At 42.9% G+C, this 23,970-nt stretch overlaps 2 protein-coding genes across 2 annotated transcripts in view; both read left to right on the forward strand.

Annotated features, from left to right (window-relative positions):
• LOC6507340 (connectin) overlaps positions 1 to 23,970 on the forward strand; it is a 100,064-nt gene that overhangs the window by 5,302 nt on the left and 70,792 nt on the right. The window lies entirely within an intron of this gene.
• LOC6507336 (ATP synthase-coupling factor 6, mitochondrial) lies at positions 21,885 to 22,556 on the forward strand. Its single transcript, XM_001956185.4, has 2 exons — positions 21,885 to 22,235; positions 22,289 to 22,556. Exons 1-2 carry the CDS (start codon positions 21,943 to 21,945, stop codon positions 22,455 to 22,457), a joined length of 462 nt encoding a protein of 153 aa, XP_001956221.1. The 5' UTR covers positions 21,885 to 21,942; the 3' UTR covers positions 22,458 to 22,556.

Raw genomic sequence — 23,970 nt, forward strand, 5'->3', positions numbered from 1 at the left:
GAATATGTGGATATTTTTGGTCACGTTTGAATTTATTTGATTGCTGGCACTTTTAGCATTGTTGGAGCTGACGTTTTATTTAATGCCCTGCCAGCAACAGCAGTGGCAAGCGAAAAAAACAAGAGTGGGAAGGGAGGGAGGGAGGCCTGGGCCGAGCAGGAGTGAAGGATCCTGCAGGACGATGGTGGCCAGGCCATGGAAATTGCTCAGGAAACGTACAATTTATTTCAGTTCATTTCTTTTAGCCACCATTTGGTCTGTTCGGCGGCAGGACTCTTTGGGGCGGGAAAAGTGAGGGCGTGGCTCTCTGCTACACCCACTATTGATGTTGATGTTGCCTACTTTCGATTTTGGCATGTCGCGCCGCTCACGTTCACCAATTGTCCTTGTTTGTGTTCATGTCCTGGGCTCCGTGTCGGGGTGTGCATGGACTTTGTTTGTCCCGACCGTCATTTGGCGGTCGACGTCCTCGCTTCGCGTCTGCCGGCATAATTTCAGCCGTTGAAGTTGCCAAGTTATCAGCCAGACATTCACATTCACATCCACGACGACAATGTCGTTTTCGTCGTCGTTGTCGTTGTCGTTGTCGACCCACCTGGCAAAGGCAAACAAGCCATTTGATGTTTTCATTTGGCTGGCACCCATCGACCGCTCAACTCGACTGTACGTACGACTGCCAGCCAGGAGCCCTTTGTTTTATGCCCTTTCCGAAAACTAAAGATAGAGTTGTACCTGGAGGGCATACCCCTTCTTATTGGGAGATTATTACCTTAACCTTACTAGTTAGACACTGGTCTTTCAAATACGTTTTCTATTTAGTTATTATTTAAAGTTGTTTTTTAAGCATTTTAATATATCCTCTTCTTGACCGACCTAACCAACCTATACTAACCGACTCCTGTTAGGGTACCAAATATTATTACAACTGGTAATATTTCCGACTGGCCAGAGTTGATGGCCATGTCTTGCCGGTGGCCACCGCATGTTGCCAACCCAGAGACTCATGTGTATCTTTGGCTTGAGCTCCGAATTGGGCTTTGGCTTTTGGCGTGACAAAGGCGAATAAATTTTTCGGCTGCAGAGTATTTGCATAAAAATGCGGGGCGCCCGAGTGCGAGTGACAATGAAATTTAAATATTTATGCTATACGCTTAATATTATTAGAGTTGGCCCGAAAACTTTTAGTCAACCACCCCCGGTTTGTGTGGCATTCCTTTTAGCCAGAAAGCGTTGGATGGCAGTTGAAGTTTTCGGTTTTTTTTTTTGGGAACTTATATTAAAACATATTTTGCAGATTTTTCTTATGCGTGACGGCAGTCAATGTTGTTGCTTTTGTGCTTGTATGATAACAGGGGGGTTGCTGCAAATTTTCAAAAGGATGAAATGAGCATAAAAATACCAAAAAATTGAGTCATTATGTGTTGGACTATATAGTTTTATAAAGAGAGTTGTGGGGGGGGGAAAAAACGTCGCTATTTTCTTTAACTTCTTAAGGACTATCGATATATGAAACTTAAACTAATACACTTTTTTAATTTTCTTCAAGCTTAGTACCCACATTATTATGTATGTAGTTGTGGGTGAAAACGAAAGCTCGCCAAATGGCACGCAACTAGGACAACTAAGTGAATAGAAGTCAGGGAATCAAAGTAATGAATCACCAGGACGGAGCCCCCAGGACGGACTACCCTCTGCAATCCTTGTTTTCTGTTCCACGACCCCGGCACTTGGCCCGGCAAACAAATTCAACTTGAAGTGAACTCGACTTCGAGTTGACTTTTGACCGTCAAACGGCGGAGCGAGAAGTGGAAAGTGAGCAAAGTGCATGCAAGCGAAAGTTGAGCGTAAGACGGCAACTGACCCCTCGCTGGCTGACCCCGCCCACTCCGCTTAGGTCCATCCATGTTCTGCCGGTTACCCTCCTATTCTGTTGGCTTAGGAAAAGTTTCGAAAAGTATTTTACACGGTCGCCGTTGCAGGCGAAACTGATAGTTGGCTCTTAATAAATGGCATACGATTTCCAGCTGCCAAAGGACCTGTGGGCGTGACTGGGGCGTGGGAGAGGGGCGTGGCATCCTTGGTAAATGCAAACGAAATGGAATCTCTGCGAGCTGATGAGGTGAGAGAGATACGGAAAGGAATGGAAAGGAAAGAAAAGGTCCAGGACGATGGCAACTGCCACAAGGAACTAGAGAAAAGTGGATGCATGAAAGATGTTTACACTCAAATGAATGAACAGCTGGCAGATGGATGGATAGATGAAATTTAAAAGATGGATGATGTGCCTCAAGGATATTGTGAAGCGTTTAACCAGACCAAAGTCACTTAATCAATTTCTAGGAATAATTATTCATAAATAACATATTTTTGTAATGTTCCCAGATTTTTTATCGCACTTCAGAAAAAAGTCAGTCTACCAGAATTTAATTAAAAGTGTCGAGAAATTTAATCACCTCTGATGCCGACAAAAAAGTGCATTCGATAATTCTTGATTCTTTAACAAAATCGAACGCCAGCCCATTAATGTAAACTGTAATCGTTGCTGATGCTATCGATGTACCTCGGGGACATTTCTATGCGCAAGCCAAACCGCACAAATGAACTATATTCAATTAATTTAGCAAACAATTATCATCAATTTTCATTAAATTAAATAAGAGCATGAACAAAAAAGCCACTGAAAAACAGTAACCTGTCAGGACAGACTTTTTCTACGCATTCGCGATTCGCAATTAGTTGTTAATAAACGCCTCATTGTTGCAGGCAATGGGGGATTGGCGCCACCTTGGTGCGACTCCCTGTGCCTCGTAATTAACATGGAAATAATAGTTATTAAATGTTTTAAATAACTGCAATACGTATTACACAAAAACGCCATTAAATAAACGGCAAAGGTACGGTCTATGTAGGCGGACAAAGAGCCAGAGGGGGAATAATTTTGTGCCTTCTGCGACAGCTGAAAAATAAAATGTAAAATATGAGAAATAAAAGAAAAACTAAAAACTATGAGGGTATTGCAGTCTATTCACACTTAAACACAAACATTCCTATATAAGCACAAATGCAAACCGCAAAAAGTCACTCCACCCACCCACACACACACCGCTTCTACATAAAAATGCTTTTAAAATGTCAAAGCGCGTAGAAGAAAGTCTGCGGGGGAGGCAGGTTTGGGGGGGAAAGGTTAGTCAAAGGATTGATGGCAGGGCTTAAATAAGCCAAGTCAAGGGGCCGAGGCGGGTGGATGTGGGACGAAAGAAGGAGAAAAAGTTCACATTGCGTATACGCCGTGTGCCCAAAGTCAAAAAACGGAACGCGCTCCAAAGCGTCGCCTAATCAAAAATGCTTTGCGTGCCGCTTGCCAAAGCTAAACACCAACACAACCGCACTGCCACACACACAAACACCGGGGCACACCTACACTCAATACACATTAACACATAGCAGCTAAGCCCGTATCAAGTATACGCCGCTTTGTACCCCATTCAGAGATCCTGGCCCGCTTTGACAGAGTTTTTATTTGCATTTTATTAATGCCAAATGATTTCCTTGGCAATGGCGGCTCTTAGCAATGAAAATAAATAGCCAAAGAATGCCTCTTTATAAACAGTTTAATATTTTAATAGGCTTTAATATTAAATTTTGTTTTTATTCAAGTAATGATAATCAGCTTTAAAGGATATCCTGTAACTGTTTAAAAATTGATCGAATAAGACATATTTTCATTGCCATTATAAAGAAGATGGTTTATTTTTTTGGATGCATCGAAAATATCTTAAACTTCTGGCAAAAGAGACTGGTGGATCGCGGGTGCTTAACACTTTCAGTCACAATGTGGCACGCCCTTTTGACTGCCGCTGTCAGAAAAATGCGCAGGAGAAAAGTAACAAAAAAATAAGGTGGAAAAAAAGTAAAAGAAAAGAATAAAATAATTCATGCAACACTGACGGCTCTGAAGTGGTCTGGGTGGGTCACTCATCTTCGCCACATCGCCGACTTTTCGTCCTTCTCATCATCGTCCTCATCGTGAATAATTTGGGTCACTTGGCGGCAGTTAGTCAGCTGCATTGTGGCCCCTTTGCTGTTGTTTTTGCTGCTGTGGTCGCGTTTTTCATTGTCGGTATGCGGCAGCCGCATTTTTCAATCCCTTTGCCTCGGCCCAGCTCGCTGTGGGCATCTTAAACGCCTTTAAACTGAAAGACGACATAATTAATTAAGCTCGGCGGCTTGACTGATGTCCTGGCCACACAGCCCATCCTGGCCTCCTGCTGCTGCCATCGGCCGGCATTGTAATGCGTGCCGCGAAAGGGCCACAAATTTAGTTGCGGCCCGGAGAGTAGCTACTAGCTAGCCGACCCCAAACAGGGGGCCGCTTGTGGCTCATTTGCAGTCGCCGGAAACGGAAATTTATGCGACCCAACAGGCCAAAACTAGACGCAGCTCATAAAGCCTCAACTTTCAGTCTATGAGTTTGCTCTTTTCTGCTATTCAGGGTGTCTGTGAGTGTGTTCAGTGTGTGTTATAATTTAATAAAACGCTCTAACAGCAAACGCTTGATGTAAATGCAAAAAGTTTTCAAATGTTTGGTAGCAGCACGAACATCTACCATCCACCATCTACCATCTGCAGCTCTCGGAGCGGAAGTGCTGGCAGCTAGTGCAGTGATTGCTCGCCTCTGTGTTGTTATGTGTTAATTTTTAAAAACTGCCCAAAAGCAAGCCAAAAACGAGGAGTACTACGGTTCAAAACTCAGTACTCGCTACTAGGCAGCAGCGGCAGTGGCAGTGGCAAATGGAAATAGCACAAAACCCATTGCTGTGATTACTTTGCAGTAGCCGTAGAGAGTGCCAACTGCAAAAAGCAGCTTTTTCCCTCAACATTTTTTTTGTTCTGCGTTTTTTGTTTTCACTGCGACTGGCCAGCGGTCAAACATGAATAACTTTGCTTGAAACTGTTGCACTTTTAATGCGTTTCGTTTCGGCTGCTTAGGTTTTGGCCGGTCTTTTGGGGGCTCAATGAACCTTGCTTTTCAACATCATTCCTAGCGAATGTCTGGGGCTTGTAATAAATGGCTTGTTTTATCAAAAATTCCAATTAAAAGGTGCATAGACAGAAAACACAATCAATGAATTAAGTTTCAAATATGAATTGCAAGACTACTGGTACACCTGAATACTTTAACACAAAGGTTTAGTTCTCACCTAAAACTTAGAAATTTTTGCATTGTTGAACCGTAACTTTTCTCTCACATATTTCTGATAATTTCAATGGATTTTCGATTTTTGTTTCTGCCTCGGAGACAACTCATATTGAAGCGCTCCAGGAGGCTTATTTATGCGACTGCATTATTCTTATTATTGTTGTCGATGTGGCCGGCCGGTGGTGCAGCAGTTGTTGTAAATGTCAGTGGCAATATTGTTCGAGTTAATGCTGGGGTGGCTCGGCCTGGTCAATGCGATTACGCTGCTGTTTGCATTGATTGCAGGACAGAATTCAGTGACAGAGCTTGTCACTGCAAGTTGTTCGCTTTTCACTTCTGTTTGCACCAGCTCTTTTCATTTATTTGATGTTGATGCTCATAATATGCTGAAGGAGTGCTGCCTGAGAGCATTTGACATGCCAGAGTGTAAATTAATTGCATAAATTAAGAGAAAATGCACGTCCTCGCGACAGCAACAAAAAAATGCTTCGAGAGCCCCCAGCCCAGTAGGGCCCACGTGGCGAATGCGTAATGTAATCTCCAGGTGTTAATTGATTCTGACAAGGCGGGTAGGAGGAAAGGTCCTTTTCCGTTCCGTGAGTTCGTTTCGATTCGTGAGAGTGCAAACCTGTAAATGTGCAAATAATTATCTAAATAATTGAAAAAGGGATCCCGAAAAGGGACTGCGCCTGGACGCCTGGGCGTCAAGGATGCCGCTCTGGTGTTACACTTTTAATTATGTAGAACAACAGGTCTGGCAGCTGGACACTCCGTTCCTGTGTTGTTTGGTGCTTCACGCCACCTTATTTGATTTTCCTTTCTCCTTTCCTTTCACGCTTCCACCGCTTTCCTTGATTTTCCCGCTAAGCATTTTAACTTGTGACCTGTGAGTTGCAGAAACTTTGGCTAAGAAGTTTAAAGTGAATGCTCCCTACCTTTGGCCTCAGCTGCTTTACCTTTCAAATGGCTGCTTTAGGTTGTGTAAGCCAATTAGTTCTTAATTTGCAATTTGTTTTGCTGCAGTCACCTCGCTCCCGCCTCCACCCTCAATCCTCTAACTTTCCCTTAAAAAACAAGCGAAATAAAACGTTAAAAAAATAAAATTGGGAAAAATAAGAAAAGAAAAGCTGGGAAAACAAAGCGGCCAAAGGAGTTATAGGCAAAGCCAACCAGCAGACGAGCATATTTAAAAACTTTTGTTTTTCAACTTTGCTACTCTTCCTTTTTCATTTTTTATTTCCCATTTTTTATTGTTGTGTGAGTTTTTTTCCCTCATCCGTATCCGATGGCTGCTCTTCCTTTAAAACGCTTCTTTCCTTGAGCTTATTTATTTATTTTTTTTTGCTTTTAATGTGAAACTTTTAACTGAATTAATTCCTTTTACTGCGCTTCTCTCGGTGCCACGAGCTCCGAGCTCCGAGCAGGTCCTGTTTCTGCTCCTGTGTCTGCTCCTGCTACTTATCTATGGCTCCAAATGCGCAACGAGGCGTTTAGTTTAATCTTTTAATTTTTTCCTTCAATTTTTCCCCTCTTCGAGTGAAAGCTGAAACTTCGATGCTGATGCTGATTAAAGGCGGCAACTTTTGGGCCATATGCTAAATTGAATTCTTCGCAAAAGAATGCCTGTACCCTTTGGCCTCCTGTTGCACATTGGCAGGATGGGCCATAAATCAAGCGCCATAAAAAAATTGGGGATGAGCAGTGAAGTGAAGGGGGTAAATTAATATTTTAGTTCCTCTCCCAGAAAACACCTGTCATAAAGGTAAATGTCATAAAGAAATGCGTATGCGTAAGGGCGGAGATGGAACTGATCCTGCTCCTGGTCTGGTCCTGTCGAGAGCTAAGACGAGGGTGGCTGTGGGTGCGTGACTGGCGTCGGCTCGTCTGAGGCCCCGAGTCACGGTTTCATTTCGTTTGCCTCAAGCTTATCAGCGTCGCTGGCGGATGTCAGAGTAAGTGAAATATTTCCAAACAAATAAAATGAAATGTGCCGCAAAAACGCGCTCTGAGCAGACAAACAATACCGAAAGTGAAATAAAGCGTGGCATGCCCCGAAAGAGTGGAAGTTCCTGGGCTTGGGAAGGAGTCAACGAAATGGTAACATGACATAAACATGACATTTGACTTTCGCTTGGCTCCTTTTCATATAAATATGTATTTTGTTTCTTCTTCTAGTCCCGACTCCTGTCAGCCTTGTAGGGCTAAGGAGGTTTTCCAGAGGCTCTTTGGAACGTGACCGGCCGCGCTTAGCCGCCGAACAAATCATATGCACCTTTGTTAAGAAATTATAAACCCCAGGCTAGCACGCGAATCAAAAATGCACGAAGCCTCCGGGAGAAAATTCCCTATTGTACATGGAAAAAATATTATTATTTTTCTGAATTTTATTTATTGTGTAGATTTTTTTCTCATGTACGAAGAGTTTTCGGCGAAAGGCTCTGTTTTTGCAGGAAACCCGCTGAGCCGTCTTATTATTCTAAAAGTCTTTAGGCAGAAAAAATAATGCCAGAGTCAATTTGGCAAATTGTTTGGAATCCAAGCTAAATGTTACGACTCAGACATGTGGCCGCCCCCATACGCTTCCCATTCCTCCCAAGTCTGAAAGTTTTCAATAAATGCAATTGTTGTGGAGGGAAAAAAACCAGAAAAAATCCACAAAGTCAAAGCCAATCAAAAGTGAAGCAGAAGACTAAGATCCAAATCAATGGCCATTCAAGCTGAATGCATTTTGGAGAAAACTTATTTTCCAGAGGAGTGTGACTCAGGGCCCAGTCAATTGTCAGTTGCCATAATAATTTGCCACATCATTAACGTCCTGACTACCCCGAAGCCCGAAACCAAAGGCCAGCAGGAGATCAAAGCGCTTAATAAACTCTGACAGGTCGGTCGGTGGACTTTCTGGATACATTCGCCAACGCGAATTAGAAAAGCATTAGAGATGAGGAGACGGCAGCTAGGCGGCTAGGAGGTGAAGGACGTGGCAGGACCAGAAAGGACCTGGCCGCAATGCCCAGCAGTACCACGCCACTCAAGACATTAGCATTTTTAATTTCCAATAAAAATTCAAAAAATCGCCGCACAAGTAGGCGATAAAAAATTAATAAAGCTGCGATTATACGGAGACCAGACCACCGAGACAGTTACGGCTCAATGTCAGTCAGCCGGAGGAGGATGCAGAAGGAAGGGGGCGTGCCAGGCGGGGCTCCAAAGTGGAGCACCACTAGGCCAGAGAGCTGTGAAAATAATTTGAAATTCAATTTTCGACAATGGCACACAAAGGAATCGCGTCGCATCAGCGGCAACAGACGGGCTTGCCATTGGGTTTCTGGGGGTTTCCAAGGGCCGTGGAGTGGGTGGACGAGTGGTGGGTGGGTCGGTAGTTCGATGGGTGAGTGGTTGAGGGGGTTGGTGGAGCGACAGCCTGGCCACGGCTCGTTAGGAGGCAAGCGAGCGTCGGCCCAGAGTCCCGTACCTGCGGCCTGGTTACTTTTCTACACTGAAGTATATTTTTTGGATGTTGACTTTCTTCAAATCAGTCAAACAATTCAAATAGAAATCTCTTTTTATAAAATAAAGGCTAAAAAATATAGTTATTCTCAAAGGATTAATGTATACATATTTCTTTCAAAAGAAAAAATATAGATCATGTTAAATGGATGGATCATGATAAAGAACATGTATTAGTTATACATTAAGAGAGTCCTTAGAGAGTACAAAAGAAGGCGTTTGTACTTCTTCAATATATCAGTTATTTCATACTTATAATTATAAAAGTACATAATATTATAGTAAATATATTCTATGTAAAAACCAAAACTTTTTTCCAGTGTAGCCTCTTCTGTTAGTCAGTCAGAGTTGCGCTTGTTGAATGTCCAGCAATTGCAGGGCCTGAAGGTTCAATGACGAAACGGGGAGAACGGCGAAAAAAGGATGTCGGATGGGAAAAAGGGGAAAAAAGGGGAGCTCACTTGCAACATGGCGTGGAAAATTTACGATTTTATTACTCAATAAATGCAAAAACTCGCCACTCGTAAAGAAAAAAGAAACCCCTTCGCCATGGCCCGTTCTTCTCTTTTCTTTTTTTTTTTGAGATGCTGCACTTCCTGCGTCCTTTTAAAGTTCCTAGGAGCCTTGGTTTAAATTACAGCAGGGGCGTGGGGAGGGCTTCCGGTGGGGGATATTGCACAAGACATAGACACCCACCACTCTTTCTGGGTTAATGTTGGCAGGTGGAAATTCCGAAATCCCCGGCGGTTTGGGCTCCGCTCCGTTTCGCTTCGCTAGCAGGTCATGCATAATTTAAAATTAATTTCGTTCTATGTTAAATTTTCGCCATCGCTTAGAAGATGGGGCGGGGAAGGCGGGGAGGCGCACAGTCGGAGGTTGCAGGCTACACAGGATGACTGTGAAATATTATATTTCGGAATTGGAATTGTGTATTGTGCCGAATTAATAGGGCAAATTGAAATTTTATGGCCATCAAACATTTATGGCGGATCGTTTGATATTTGATTTGTGTAATACCGGATTTGTGACTCTGTCCAATTGACCGACCGCGGAGAGTCGAAATGGGATAAGCCAGCTGAGGTAATTACTCCCCGAGTATCTGCTTTCCAGTTCAATTGTGGCTGATTCCTTGAATAATTCTAAATAGGAAATGTAATTGTTTCCCTTTTCCCACAAAAAGCCAAAGACAGCCGAGCATAAATTGGCAAATTCTGGTGCTTTTCTTTCGCATTGGCAGTGTCAAGACTTTTAATTGCAACAAAATAATTATGGCGCCCTCGGGCAAATTGCAAATTGGAAATTGCAGCTCGACGCGGCGCCAAAAAAGATGCTGCACAGACTCCAGCTGCACTCACCGAACACCGAAAACACTCGCAAAATTAAAAGCAAATGAAACAAAAGACAAACAATAGTGGCGAACAATAGTGAGCTGCAAATTAAAGTGAGGACAATGCGGATACCCTGCAGTTAAACTGTTCCAATGCGAATTGTTTAGCCGAGTATTGTTGGCCAAAATCGGAATAAAAATGTAACAGCCACCTCTGACTTTATTAAATACAATTTAGGCCATAACATTTGAATTTTAAAGAGCAGTCTTTAGGGAAAGTTTTTAATTAAAACTAATAGAAAGGAGTGCACTGAGCAGACTCTGCCAGATTTTTCGGAAAAGTTCTGAGCATCTTGTCGAAATCTTAAAGGTTTCACTGAATGCCGAATGAAATGGCAAGACTTTACGAGCCAAGTTGCGTGCCCCAAAAAAAAAAAAAGGTGTGCCGCAATTTTGAGAGCGCATTTGGGTGAAAAGTCCGCAGCAAACCATTTAGCAGTTAGTTTTGGGCTTTAGCCATTTGCTGATGTTGCTTGGCTGCCTGGCTTGGCTTGGTTTATGCCAAGCCTTTGATACGGATTTTGTTGCCGTTATTTCTCTTTTTATGACTGCACCAAGTGTGCCGAAAGTTAAGCCCTGCCACACCTCCTGCCTCACGACTCCCCCTAACCCCCTAGTATTACCACTTTTTGGTCCCTTAAACAATGAGGCAAGTGCTTGGTTTCGTTTATGCCACCAGTGCGTGACGCATTCCGGCTGCACTTGAAACTTGAAACTAGCACTGCCACTCTCACTCCCACTCCCCCGAATATCCTCTTCGGATTTCTCTTTTCTATAGCGAGTAGTATGGTATTTTCCTATGGCAGGCTGTTCTCTGTATCTCGCCAAGCTGCAAAGTGTTAGATAAAGTTTCGGCGCCACTTTGTTGACTTGCCAGACCAAAATGTGTGCTTAACTCCCACGCATCCCCTCCACTCGCCACAGAAAAGTTATCGAAATGAAGATCGGTGGTGCTCGCAGCTGTATCGTGGCAAGTGCAACTTGATTTCGAGTGCATTTGATAAAGTTTATTAAACTTTAAAGTGTCGGGGACCACCGACCAATTTTCATTTGGATTGAGAGCCGTAAAGAGACGAGATCTAAATGGGTTTGTTGGACTGCTTGGCTTTAAAAGTTTTCAGTTTTTCTAGTTTGGTTTTAAAAGTGAATAAGTTTATGTTCTTAAGACATGATAAATGTCTTTAAACAAGCTTCTTTAAAGCTTCATTGAAAGTATCTTTTCACTAAGAAATCTTAAGGAAATGGATTATAATTCTACTTAATAAAGTCATTACAGCATAACGATTACAGCTTCAATTATGCATAAGATCTTCTTTCATAATATAACCTCCTATCATACCTGATTAATATTATACATATTGATCCTATGCCCCTTCCATAATTCCTCCGAAAAAATATACAGCCAGCCACTTATGTGGCAACTCAAATTAAATAAATTACGTGATCTTATTAAACGCGTCTGGGGCTAGGCCGAATAAATAGATGTCCTTTGGCATAGACAGAGTCCAAATGTGAGTTTATTTCCAGCCGACTAAACGTAACTAAGATTAACTGTTGCACGGTGCATACCCCACCTAGGACAGGTGGCAAAAACGTGGAACGTGTCCCGGAGTCAGACACTGAATGGAGATGGCAATGGGTCTCCAGATACAGTTGGGTAGTTTTTCCTTTCGTGTTGGAACGGGGGGAGCCGGCTGGGTGGCCGAAGGTGGGCTGGAAAATTAAGTGCCGCACAAGCACAAGCAGCTGGAAATTTATATCGAAAAGTTAACGCAACGCGCAACCGCACCCAAAATCGAGACTAGTCCGAGTCCATTTGAAAGTTGCCTGTTGCCAGGAAGGAAGCCTTCTGTTGCCTGTTATTTCCTGGTGTTGCTCCTGCCCCTGCCGCAACCCCTGCCCCGTCTCCAGCCCGTTTCTTGGCGCGTGTATAAATCTTGCGCCGGTTTTATTTGGCTTAATGACCAGACGTGCACGGCTCCATAATTTACAGGGGGCGGGGGTGTGAGCTGCTTTCACGGCATGTAGATGAGACTCCGGCAGACAAAGTAGGCAAAGTCCGGGCTGTTTGTATCTTTCTTTTAGTATCTGTATCTCTTCGGTGTGCGTCCCTGTGTGTGTGCGTGTGTTTGTGCTACTTGAGGCAACATGTTGCGCTTTTACTGCCCCGGATGGTGCTGGGGGAAGTGTCTACTTTGTCTTACTTTGCGCTACTTTGTTGCGGCTTTTAATAGAAATCCTTTGCCCCCGATTCAGTGGCTCTCGCTCACCTGAACTCTCCGCCGATTATCTCCGAAGGATACGCCGGTCCCATGGTAATTACTAGGCTTAGTCCGGGGCTCCGGATCTGAATCTGTTTGAAATCATAAGAAATGCACGCCAGCCGTTGCCGCTTTGAGCAAATCTCATAATTTATTTAATTGTATTTTAGTGCGTGCAATAAATTTATATTAGTGACAGTGTCCCTGCACCCGCATGTGGCAAGCCGCAAAAACGCAACGTGGGGCGAAAAACCAGACACCCAAACGACACAATGAGGACACCGAGCGTAACAATATAATAAAGGACAACCCCTCTCGCTGTCCGCATCCAAAACAATGTGCGACTGTGCGTGTGTGTTTAAACGTAAGCGGATGTGTGAGTGCGAACAATGACTGACCAAATATTGACATAAATGTCAAACTCAAATTAGAGCTCAGGGTCAAGGGTCGACCCTCCACCAGCAGTCACTCGAACAAAAGATGCAAGTTGTTAAATCCAACCGGGTTTGGGATGTGCTCTAATCCTAAACAAATAGGGGAGGACGGGTCTCGACTGAGCAGACACTTCACCCATTATGCAATAAAACAATGCCGGAAAGAGTGGCTCTATAGGTACACAGTGAGAAAAGAGCAGTGAATATTAAATTTGTATTTATAAAATAAGTATTTGACACAGTTATTCCACTATTCATTTTTAAACGAACGTCTGAGGTACTAAACTGTATATAATATTGATCAATGATTTTTTATTAAAAGTGTTTCACACTATTTAAAACTAAATTTAATAAAATATATATTAAGAAGAAATCAACTAAATACAAGTTCAGAGTCTAAACTTATATGATAGATTCGGTTCGCAGCACCTAAGTTTTTAGGTTTTAAATAAAATGATTCATTTCAAAATAAAATATCAAATAAAATTTCATATAAATGATATTAAATTTACCTAAGATAAATAGAATTATATAAGACAAGTAAATAGCTAATATTAAGTACTGAGTCCTCTATTGAGACTAAAAAAATATCATTTTTTGTTGTGCAACCAAGAAAGATAGATTGAAGATTAAGGTCCATAAGCATATTGGAATTGTTTGATAAACAAATGCCATTCCGGGGCGCAGTACCAGGCCCAGAATCAGGCACACGGAACAGGGGCCAGGACTCAGGGCATAGGATTAACGTTAAGTACTCCTCGAAGGGGGAGTCGTAAACTAGCTGACTGGAAATGAGCAAATTGCACGCTAATGCAAGGCATTATGCTTTTGGATCGTTCGCAATCTGCTCCTGGCTTCGAGTGTTTGCCGTTGGGGGTTGGTTTTGTACGGTTTTTGGCTTGGAGTTGCTTGGAATGGCAAACTGCGTTATTTCACCTTTAATCCGCACTTGGCGCACAGCAAACAGATGGCAGGCCTGCCACTGAAACCACCACCACCCCCACTGGCACTAGATGGCCACCGTCGCCCACACACCCCCACTTCAACCACCGCAGCAAATGCACTCCATTCATTATGCACCACATCGGTCTGTGCGTCTCCCTTCGAATCGGAGTTCGTTGCCACATTGCCATTGATGCTGGACTTGTTTATTTCATGGCATGATGCCTCTTGCCCTATATTTCAATAGTAGCCGGTCCAATACTTATGCTTCTTAAGCCAAAAACAATGGAATTCGGTTGCGGTCGAGGGGAGCACAAGGGTTGCACTTACAGGCATAATGGAATAGAAGCTAAATGGGTTATTCACTTACCGCCGTATCCATGTCATTATAATAGGATGTCCTTAAGTCGAAAAATTGTGAGTAAAATATATTAAGGAAAAATAAGTAATTTTTCTATCTAATTCTTCCTAAATAATAATAATCTAAGTCTAAAAGGAGGATTAAGGTTAGAAAATATAAAGGTCCTCTTTAGTATGATATTAGATCCAATTCGAGCCACAAAATCTATCTTAGAACTCAAACCCTAATACTACTTATTAATCCATTTGCTAATTATGGTTTTATCCTATTTTTTTTTGTAGAAATTTTAATCAGATCTGTGTAGCATGTAAATCAAATCCTTGCAAACAATTTGGAATCAAAACAATCAACTCGGGATGTGAATATTTCAGCAGCGCAAATTACAGACTAATGAATAAGTAATCAAATAGTTGACCAGACGCAGGGCAAAGTTGTGGCCAAAATAAGGAGAATTGTTTAAGCCACTGGAGCAGAGCAAATTAGATGAATAAGGTCGAGGGAAGTGACAGCTTGACTGCAGGACTTTCGGACTGCGGTGGAGATTCTTCTTGCAGCCGAAGCTCAGTATTTACTTGAAATAATAGGCAGACCAAATTAATTGAGTTACATTATGAATTAGTGTGCGTGTCTGGATGTGTGTGTCTGTCGACATATCACAAAACCCCAAAATAGCTGGCCAACAACTATGCATCAGTTGGCAAGTGAAGCCGAAATATTTCACAGCCGTCCGAACTGTTTCAATAAGGGAAATGCAATTGGAATCGCAACAGCAGCCGCAGAGGGGACAGGACGTCCAGGACACACATTGCAGGCAGCTAACCAATACTATAGCTGACATGCTAAATATTGCATACATCTTGTGCATTGTGTCCATGTGCCAAATAATTATGGCATTAATATGCCTATGCAAATATATGCACAGTCCTTTGTTCCCGTCCAACATCCATGAGATGCCACATGCAACCTGACCGGCCTCGTATGTGCATCTGTGTGTCGGTTGGGGGCGAGGGCACATGTTCATTAATATAATTATGACCGCAACAGGCTTGGGCCCTGAACACGATACGAAAACAAACGTATTAGAATCACACAGACTTTCTTTCGAAATTTTGTATGCCGGCAAAGTCCGAACGGCGTGCCATTAGCCAGTTGGGTTTCATCGCATCATTCGATAATAGTACATATCAGCAGCAGCTGCATCTTCCTATGGGCTCCCAGTCGAAATGTATAATCAAGCAGGTACCGCTAATGGATCTGATTCCCAGCCACTCCCCCCGGCCACCCATCGATGCGGGAACTCCCGACTAAGCACGGATTTGGTCCGCTTTAATGAGCTCTGTGTGCAGCTTAAGGGCAACTCCAGTTGCTTCTATTTGTGGCAGTGTGGCAGTATATGGGTAAAATTACTTGCAACTGCCTGCGGCCAAATTGGATAGTGCAAGGGTGGTGTCGGGTCTGCTGGGTGGTGGTAGGTTCAAATACATCACAAACAGATGCATTTTAATTGGAATACCGAAATGGCGAAATAACAACAAAAAAAAAGGATAACAAAAGCGGCAACAAAAAGGCGGCGAGTGCCCAATTAGAAGCCTATTAGTGGTATTCCTTCCCCTGCCCGGGAGTGGCTCCGGAGTTGTTCCATTGTGGTTGCAATTATTGCAACACGAATCGAGGAGAGCCTAGAGCAAGGCAACAAATTATGCCAAATGGCTAATGAATAAGTATCCGTATTTGGCACAGTGATGGTATTTTTCTGCCTAACTCCTCTGAAAAGTGGCTAAAAATTGGGGATCTGGAATTGGTAAAATTTTAAAAAGAGCGGTATATAATGGGCTTTACTCTGCGGCAAATAGTATTATAAATGCAGATAAAACTTAAGAATAGAATTTCTTTGAAAATTTGAAAAGTTTTGTTACCAAACAAATACCAGTACGATAATTGAAACATTTTTGTTTGCGTTTAAAAACTATTTAAATTATATTAAGCCAACAAGCTCTTACGTAATGATTTTTTCAGGTTTATAAATGAAGTTGTATTTGCACTCGGTGCCGCATTGTTGGAACTGAATCCGCTCTAACAAGAACGCAGCGAAAAGCGCAAATACAGGCAAATGCAGTTTTCTATCTCATACTACGACTGTGGCTGGGCGTGGGTGTGTGTGTACTTTGTGGCATGCCACATAAACTTGACGCCGCAGTCGCTGCGTGATATTTTAGCATTGAGCAGCTCTCTATCCAGCGGACCTCCTCCCTCCCTCCCTTTTGCCACTGGGATATTTAAATCCTTGTTCCCAAGGATATCTGGGAGATGGGAGATGGAGCAAGGACTCGGCGCTGTTGGCTTTTGTATGCGCATTAATGCAACGACTCTCATGTTTATTCACACACAAATTTGCAGCAAATACAACGCACAGCGCAACGCAACTGCGGTGCAGATACATTTGCACTACGGCTACACAGATGCAGATACATTTACACTCACAGTTACAGATACAGTTGCAGGAGCAAAGCTAGGAGTAGTCTCTCCCACTTGGCTGAAGCAATCTGCCAGCAAATGCGCTTTACATTTTGCACACGCTAATACAATTTAATGGTCGCATTAATTTGGCGCATCTGTTGCATTTTAAAACACGCACACCACCACTCACGCAGACACCGCACACAGATACACCAGATCCACCAGATACGGATTGGCAAGGAACCGCAGATACTTTGTTCACTTTGTTGCCAGCCGGGGGAGGTTAAAACATTGCAAGGCAAATAAAGTTTCTCGCAGCTAAATATTAATTCTAACCAAGTTAGGGGGAACGACTTTAATGGCGGGGGCGTGGCTTAATCCTTGGCAACAGCCATGAAGATTGAGATATATTGCATATTGTATTCCGTATAGGTATGGGTCTGTAAATTAGAAATTTCAATTGCAATTAGGAAATTCGGAAATTCTACACACGTAATTGAGAATTCCCTTTCTATCGTTTTTCCCGCCGCCACTAATGCATGGCAACTTTGTTATTGCTGCCAATTAGGTTGCCATTCTGTTTGTGCCAATGTTTGCATATTATTTCTGCCCAATTTGCATTGATGCAATATTGTTCATGTCGCCCCACAGCCCACTCTCCCACCACTCGCCTCTGTCAAATGCTGAAAATGTCAAAATTTAAATATTGAAAGTGACGTTCGCGCAACTGGCTCCCACTCCCTCAGTGAAAAACAAGCCAAAAACCACCCAGAATACACCCATTATGCCGGCTATTCCCCATTCGCGACAGGCGTTGCACTAAGCGGATAAGCGCTTGTTAAATTTTTAATGCGTTGCATAATTTTTAGTTCGGCGAGAATATTTTGCACAAAATATATTTTAGTTCGAATGGTTGGCCTCGCCTCGCTGGCGGTGGCGGGGCGGCTGGTCGGAGTGTAAAGTGCCGGCTGCATTTGAAATGAGCTGCATGTGGCATGCTGCATGTGGCGTCGATTAAGCTCGGCTTAGAAGCCCCATATTCTGCACTCAACCAGGCGACAATGATCCATTTATTTGCAGCAGCCGCATTGCCAACACCAGCGGGGGCGTTGATGGAAATTTATATTAATTTTAATTTTCCGCCGCCATGTCTTCCCATCAATTATCAGACTTTTCCGCTCCCCGATCCCCTCTTTCTGTCCTCGGCGCATTTAAATTTTACCAGGCAAAGTCCTTGATAAACATTTTTCAATTAATTTTTATTTGCTGCCGACGACATTTCTTTGTCCGCACACACGCGCATATATTTATGCCGCTGCTCTGAGCATCATCCAAAAAAAAAAAAAAAAAAACAGAATATAAACATATATCCTGATATACATATCCTGTATGTATGTAGGAAGAAAGCAACAGGGGCCACAGCAATGGCAGCGACGGCATCTCCTTTATGTGTTTCACGTATTTCTTTAACGGATTTCCACTTGTCTCACTTTTTGAGAAAAACTTGTCGAGATGGCACACGCATTGTCAAGCGCACTCAGACCCGGAGACATCCCCGAGATAAGGAGATCCAGAGCCAGATCCAGACCGAGGAAAAATCTTACACGCTCTCCGGGGAAACAAGAATGGGCAGCAGCGGCGCGTAAAAAATTTTCCTTGCCAGGACGAAACGCCTGAGATGTGATGCCCGAAATTTGAGGAATGGCAAACGATTTGAATTCTCAAATAAACAATTGTTGAGTTTTTAAAATATTCACTTTGGAAAATTCCACTTCAATTAAATGAATCATAAATTAAAAATTTTTAAAAAATAAGAAAAATATTTCTTAAATTAATAATTAGTTGACCTTTAAGATGCTTCCTCTGATTTAAGGTTAAATTTCTTGTTAAATATTTCCGAATATATTTGTACTGTTTTTGCTACCCAGTCTCAAAAGAGGACACTCCGAATATTTATTAAGGACACACGCACACTCTGGCGCTTTTGCCATGTTAAGTAATTCCTTAAACAACACAACAGGTCGCCGAAATTGGCATGGCCTTGCCAGGACCTCCATATCCCTGACGCCTGCCTCTGCCCCTGTCCCTACCATAGCAGTGCCCCTCCCTGCCGAGTCGTCTCCTCATTTGCTGTAACTGACGCTGAGTGGCAGACACACAGATACTCACATAAGCAAATTGAATTTAATGCTTTCTGCCGTTGCTCCTCCGCGGAGAAAGTGGAAAGAGAGCGCCTGCGAATGGAGCCTGGTTGGGGTAATGGGGGAAGGACGAGGGAAAGGGAAACAAATCAAGAGGCAGCAGAGGAAATAAAAGCCAAACGAACAAATAAATACGCACAAGTACATAAATTTAAATTATTTTCGTGGTCTCCTCGCCAGGCCGCCTCGGCTTTCATTTATGCTTTTTATTTTATTATGCTGTCTCTGCGTTTCGTTTTATTCGAAGGATCCGGCATTTGGCTACGGCGAGACGTCCTGGCACACTTTTTGAACGAGCCTCCCTCCCTGGGAGTATCTCCGTATCTATATCTGTTGATGTTAATCTGTAGATGTATCTGCATCTGGGCCCGTATCTGTATCTGTAACTGTGGCGGCGCATCTTCAGCCTCAGCTGTCTCTTAGCGAACTATGCGGCCGCATCGAGCATACAAACGCCGAGGCACAGAAACACGATACACACACTCGAAGACGTCCTTGGTCGCCTTGTGTAAGCCATGTTAACTGGGATTTGACAGCTCGTAAATAATATTTCGCTTGTTTGTTGGCTCGGCACAACGAGAGCAACGTTTTCCACAAGGCCGAAACGGAGACAGTGGTCTAAAAAAGGTTTAAAGCTAAGAAGTTAAAAGAAAAGTTTTATCAATTAACAGTTTTATTTTTAATAAAATAAAATATTCTTTTATTGCGCTACAGGATTCAAACATGCTACTCGGGTCTCTCGAATTCCCTCTTGGTTCTGCCTTGCTTTGAAGGGCAAGACATTTCGCTTAAGTCTCTTGTGATTTTCTCCCATTTCGTTTTCTTCATATACCTTTAAGTACATTTTAACTACAACTTGGTGAACCACTGTGACATATCCAATGGCAGTCATGTGAAAACGAGAAACGCATTTCATTTTTAAGCTTCCTCCATCTTTGCCCTGCTTGTTAAACAATCTTTTTACATGACATATGTGGGTGGATGTGGGTGTTCGTCTTGGGCCAAAGGAGTCAGATTCAGATTCAGATTCGGTTGTGGATGAGGAAGTGGATAAGGATGCGGCTGCTGCTCCACCATGTCCCGATTCTTCTGGCCTGAGCTGCCACTCTCATTATACGAGCTTCGTCTGCTTATTAAATTTTCATAGGGCTCGGAGCTCGTAAAAATTGTACTTGGTTGCTTTTAAACGGGCAAGTGGATTAAAATTAAAGCGGCGAGCAACTTCAAAGGCGCACCCGTAATTAAAGCCATGAAAACTGTCCACAATTCGATTGCCGAAACTGAATTAAAACGGAACTCTCGACCAGCTCTCGAACGTCCTAAAGGCGAAGAAACAAAGCTGAGACGGAGATGAAATCCTATGGCAAAGTCTGGAAACCGGCGGGTCCAGACGGGACACAGATGGTAGGAGGATGGAGGAAGGACCCGCAGGATTCGCTCAACTGGAAGAAGATGATGGCGATGACGAGGCGGTGAGAGATAACTAAGGTCGCTTTTCCGGTTTTTCCCCAAACACATGCCCCAAACTCACCGACATACTGACACATGTCTGTGGTTTAGATATACACGTATACGTATGATATATAGAAACATATATACTGTTACGAGGCGTGGCCGCCGGCAATGCTGAAAGTGAAGCATCTTGTGCAATGTAAACGAAACGTAGCCGATAAAAATAATACGAGAGGCAATTTCGATTTATTGACAGGTGCTTGGCTTTATTGAAACGTTTAACTCGAAAACCGAATCGACCAGAAGGAGGAGCGCCGCCTTCGACCCACATACCTACAGACATATGCAAAATTGTGCAAAACGATAAAAATTATGTGAGTTTCATTTTGATTTATCGCTGCGACGCCACCAGAGTGGAGTTTGCTCGAACTGAGAATTTGGCTGTTGGCTGTTAGATTTTGGCTGGGGTTTGCTTTTTCCGGGTAGCATAGATTAGGAACAGATTTATGATTGTGCAATACACAGTTTGGACAAATTTAATTACTGTTCAGCCCGTACTTCCTGTGGAAAGGAGGCACGCACTATCATAAATTCCGATGTGCATTTAATTTTGTCAAGTGACACGTCCGCAAAGACACAGTCGCCCGTCAATGGCCTGGCATTATTTAATAATGAAAATTGAATAGTCCTAATTCGGTCTGATGACAAAGTGGGTCCAGGTACGGCATCTTGTGAACAGGACACGTGCCACTCTCACACGCAAACACAGACACACATGCCGACAGGATAGTCCCAATGCCTCCAATTGTGGTTTTCCTTTTGTCGCTTCCGTTTCCGCATAATTTTTGCAAGCGGAAAGCTGGAGAGCAGCGCGCTAACAAAACATTTGCTACAACGGAAGACGAAAAACATATAGGACGACCCGCAAACACACACATACCACACTAAACCCCCTTTAAGCTTACATAATTTGGTGTCCCGAAGAAAGGTGAACTCAGTTCCAAAAAAGGGCCAATGCGGGCACGTACGAGCTCCAAGAAGCGCCCCTCGTCCTGCGTTCCACTTAATTTTTCGGGGACGTTGGGAAAGGGAAGAGGGAAGTTGGAAAGGTTGCATGTGATTTGTGTCAGCGGCGGAGTCGCGCGCTCCAGGATATGTCCCAGACTATATTTTATGCCGCCGGGCGACAGTTACAACAATAAAACATTTCGGATGTCTTGTCTTGTCGCCCGTCTTGTCCTGCTCCTGATCCTGATCCTGGTTCTGCCACTGCTTGGGCTCCTGTCCCCTCTGGGCAGGACGCATCCACGCACCTGGCCAAAGGGCTGAATGCCGGTCTGCGCTCGTAATGAACGATGCCTGGAATTTTCTTGTTATTTTTTCATGCCGCAGACGTTGGGCGGACGGCAGCGACATTATCCTTGTAGTTAATGTGGGCACCCTGCCTTTTACAGGCACTGCACGCACTGCCTCCCACACGGTGGTACAGTGGAAGAAGTAGTTAGGTATGTCGGTAAAAACCGACATCTGATGGAAACCAGTAGGTAATTAGAACTAACTATAATGTTTCAAATATATTCATCAATAAGATATGTCCTCTGAGATGGCTCTTCAGAATTCGGTAAAGTTTGGGAAATAATCCAAAAATTTAAGAAAACATCAAGTTATCATCGAAAAAAATTCATTCAACATCAGTTGCCAGTAAGCACAACAAATGAAATAAACTACAACACGATCGAAATGTTTTCACGATTTGTCACTTCGAGCCTAATTTGGCGTCGTAGCTTTTCGGTTTCGACTGTTCGCCAGAGGGATGCCTGCTACAAGGCCTTTGAGGAGAAGGTACGGGAATACCGCCTCAAGAGTCCGGATGGCAAACCTGTAGATCCCACTCCCGAATATTACCAAGAGTTGGAGGAGGCCATGTGCAAGTTGGGCGAAAATTATGGTGGTGGCGAGGGCGTGGACTTGCTCGAGTTTCCCAAATTTCAAATACCCGATTTAGACATCGATCCCATTTCGGTTTTGGAGCTGTGAGTCAGGATTTTCAGATATTATTTATTTTTAATATATGTCTATTATCTAGACCTGAAAATAAACCAAAGAAGGACAAGGAAGCTAATGAAGTTGAGGCCAAGGATGCAAAAGGTAAAAAGGACAAAGATGACAAGGACAAGAAGGCGAAAGCCGTAGGGAAGGACGATAAGAAAGATAAGGACAAGAAGGAAAAACCAAAAACTGATAAGAAAAAATAAGCCTATATATATGAATATTTTTTCCATATTTTTAAAAATTTCTTAATGTAGAGTCTACATTGTAGATTCCCAATAAAGTTCGTTTGTAGTTCCACTGTAGTATCGCTGGAAGAATAAAAGGCTGGATGTCAGAAATGCCCCGCAGTCGAGATAATAATGCCGCAGTGTCCTTTATCCTTCATCAGCCTTGGTTTGGCTCACCTGCCTGCCACCAGTCACCTGCGCCGGCCGCCTCCCACTGACTCACTTCCTTGGCGGTTGACTGGCAAATAATGCGTTACGCATACGCACCGTATGCCCGCGGGCTGCCGGTGAAGCCTGCGTGCGGAAGTGACAATGAGAAGGCATTTAAAATTCATTAATTGAACGCATTTCCTGCTGAACGAATTCGAAGTCGATCTGCCAACCGCTGCCGCCTCCTTATTAAGCCGTCCGTTCGTGTTCTGTAATTGAGGCCAGCTGAGCTCCCCTTGCTTCTTTTGGCTCCTTTCGCAGTGCAATTTTAAAGCCTTCTTCCAGCAGATGAAAACTTTACTTCACACTGCATAAATTAATTGAGTCTTCAAACAACAGACTGTGTCTGCGGCTTGCCTTTTGGGAGCATATTGAGACCGGGGGATTGGGGATTGGGGAACTGGGAACTCATCTCCGTGGGCAACCGCACCATCAAAAACTTTTCCTCTCGGCTCCTCGAGTCCTGGCTGCAGCGTCTAATGCATTTTTCATGCCCAGTTTGAATGGCAGTCTCGGCGTGCATAGCCGTCTGCTCTGATGCAATCGAATTAAAATTTATGACAAAACCATTAACAAAGTTGCCGCTGGCGGTTGCCGTCCCGTTGCCCAAGCCATTTTTCAGTCGCCCACGAGCCAACGAGGTCACATCCAAAACTTTCTAGCCATTTTCTGACGTGTCTTTAGATTTAAGGAACTCACTTGGTCAAAACTTTTTGCAAATTAATCGATGTTTGAAACGATTTAAGAGCCATTTCCAATTAGCACTGGAATACAAAAGGTTGAAATAAAAGACCAAGTGTTGTTGGAATCAATAAATTTCCATTTTAAATTAATATTAAATTATGTTTCCCTCTGAATTCTGATTAATTTGTGATGGCTCTCATCATTACATTTTTTCACAACAGTAAATATTTCATAGTAATGCTGTATTGATATTTTCTCTTTATTTTAGCCATTAATGTAATTTTATTTCGTATTTCATCTGAAATCAATTAACAAATTTAAAAGTTTAAAATGTTTAATCCTTTATTTTCCTAATTGAGAAAAAATTTTAAGTAGGGTTCTAAAAATTTGCAATAAACTCAGTTTTAAACAGGACTCTATGGAATGCATATACATATTTTATGCTAACTTCCATTATTTTATTAATTAGTTACTTTCTTATGTAAATTCTTAATTTTTAAACCTCTACCAATAACTTTCCTATTTTTTACTAATTAGAAGTTGTTACTCAAATAGGATTTCCTTGATAGTTAAGCAATTTATTCATATTTTGTAG

The sequence above is a fragment of the Drosophila ananassae genome, chromosome 2R (assembly GCF_017639315.1).
Source record: "Drosophila ananassae strain 14024-0371.13 chromosome 2R, ASM1763931v2, whole genome shotgun sequence".
NCBI lineage: Eukaryota > Metazoa > Arthropoda > Insecta > Diptera > Drosophilidae > Drosophila > Drosophila ananassae.

Excerpts from the sequence above, each read along its gene's own strand:
- LOC6507336 (XM_001956185.4), top strand. The coding sequence starts at position 21,943 with ATGTTTTCACGATTTGTCACTTCGAGCCTAATTTGGCGTCGTAGCTTT. Across the intron at positions 22,236-22,288 it reads CCCATTTCGGTTTTGGAGCT|ACCTGAAAATAAACCAAAGA; the intron begins GTGAGTCAGGAT and ends TCTATTATCTAG.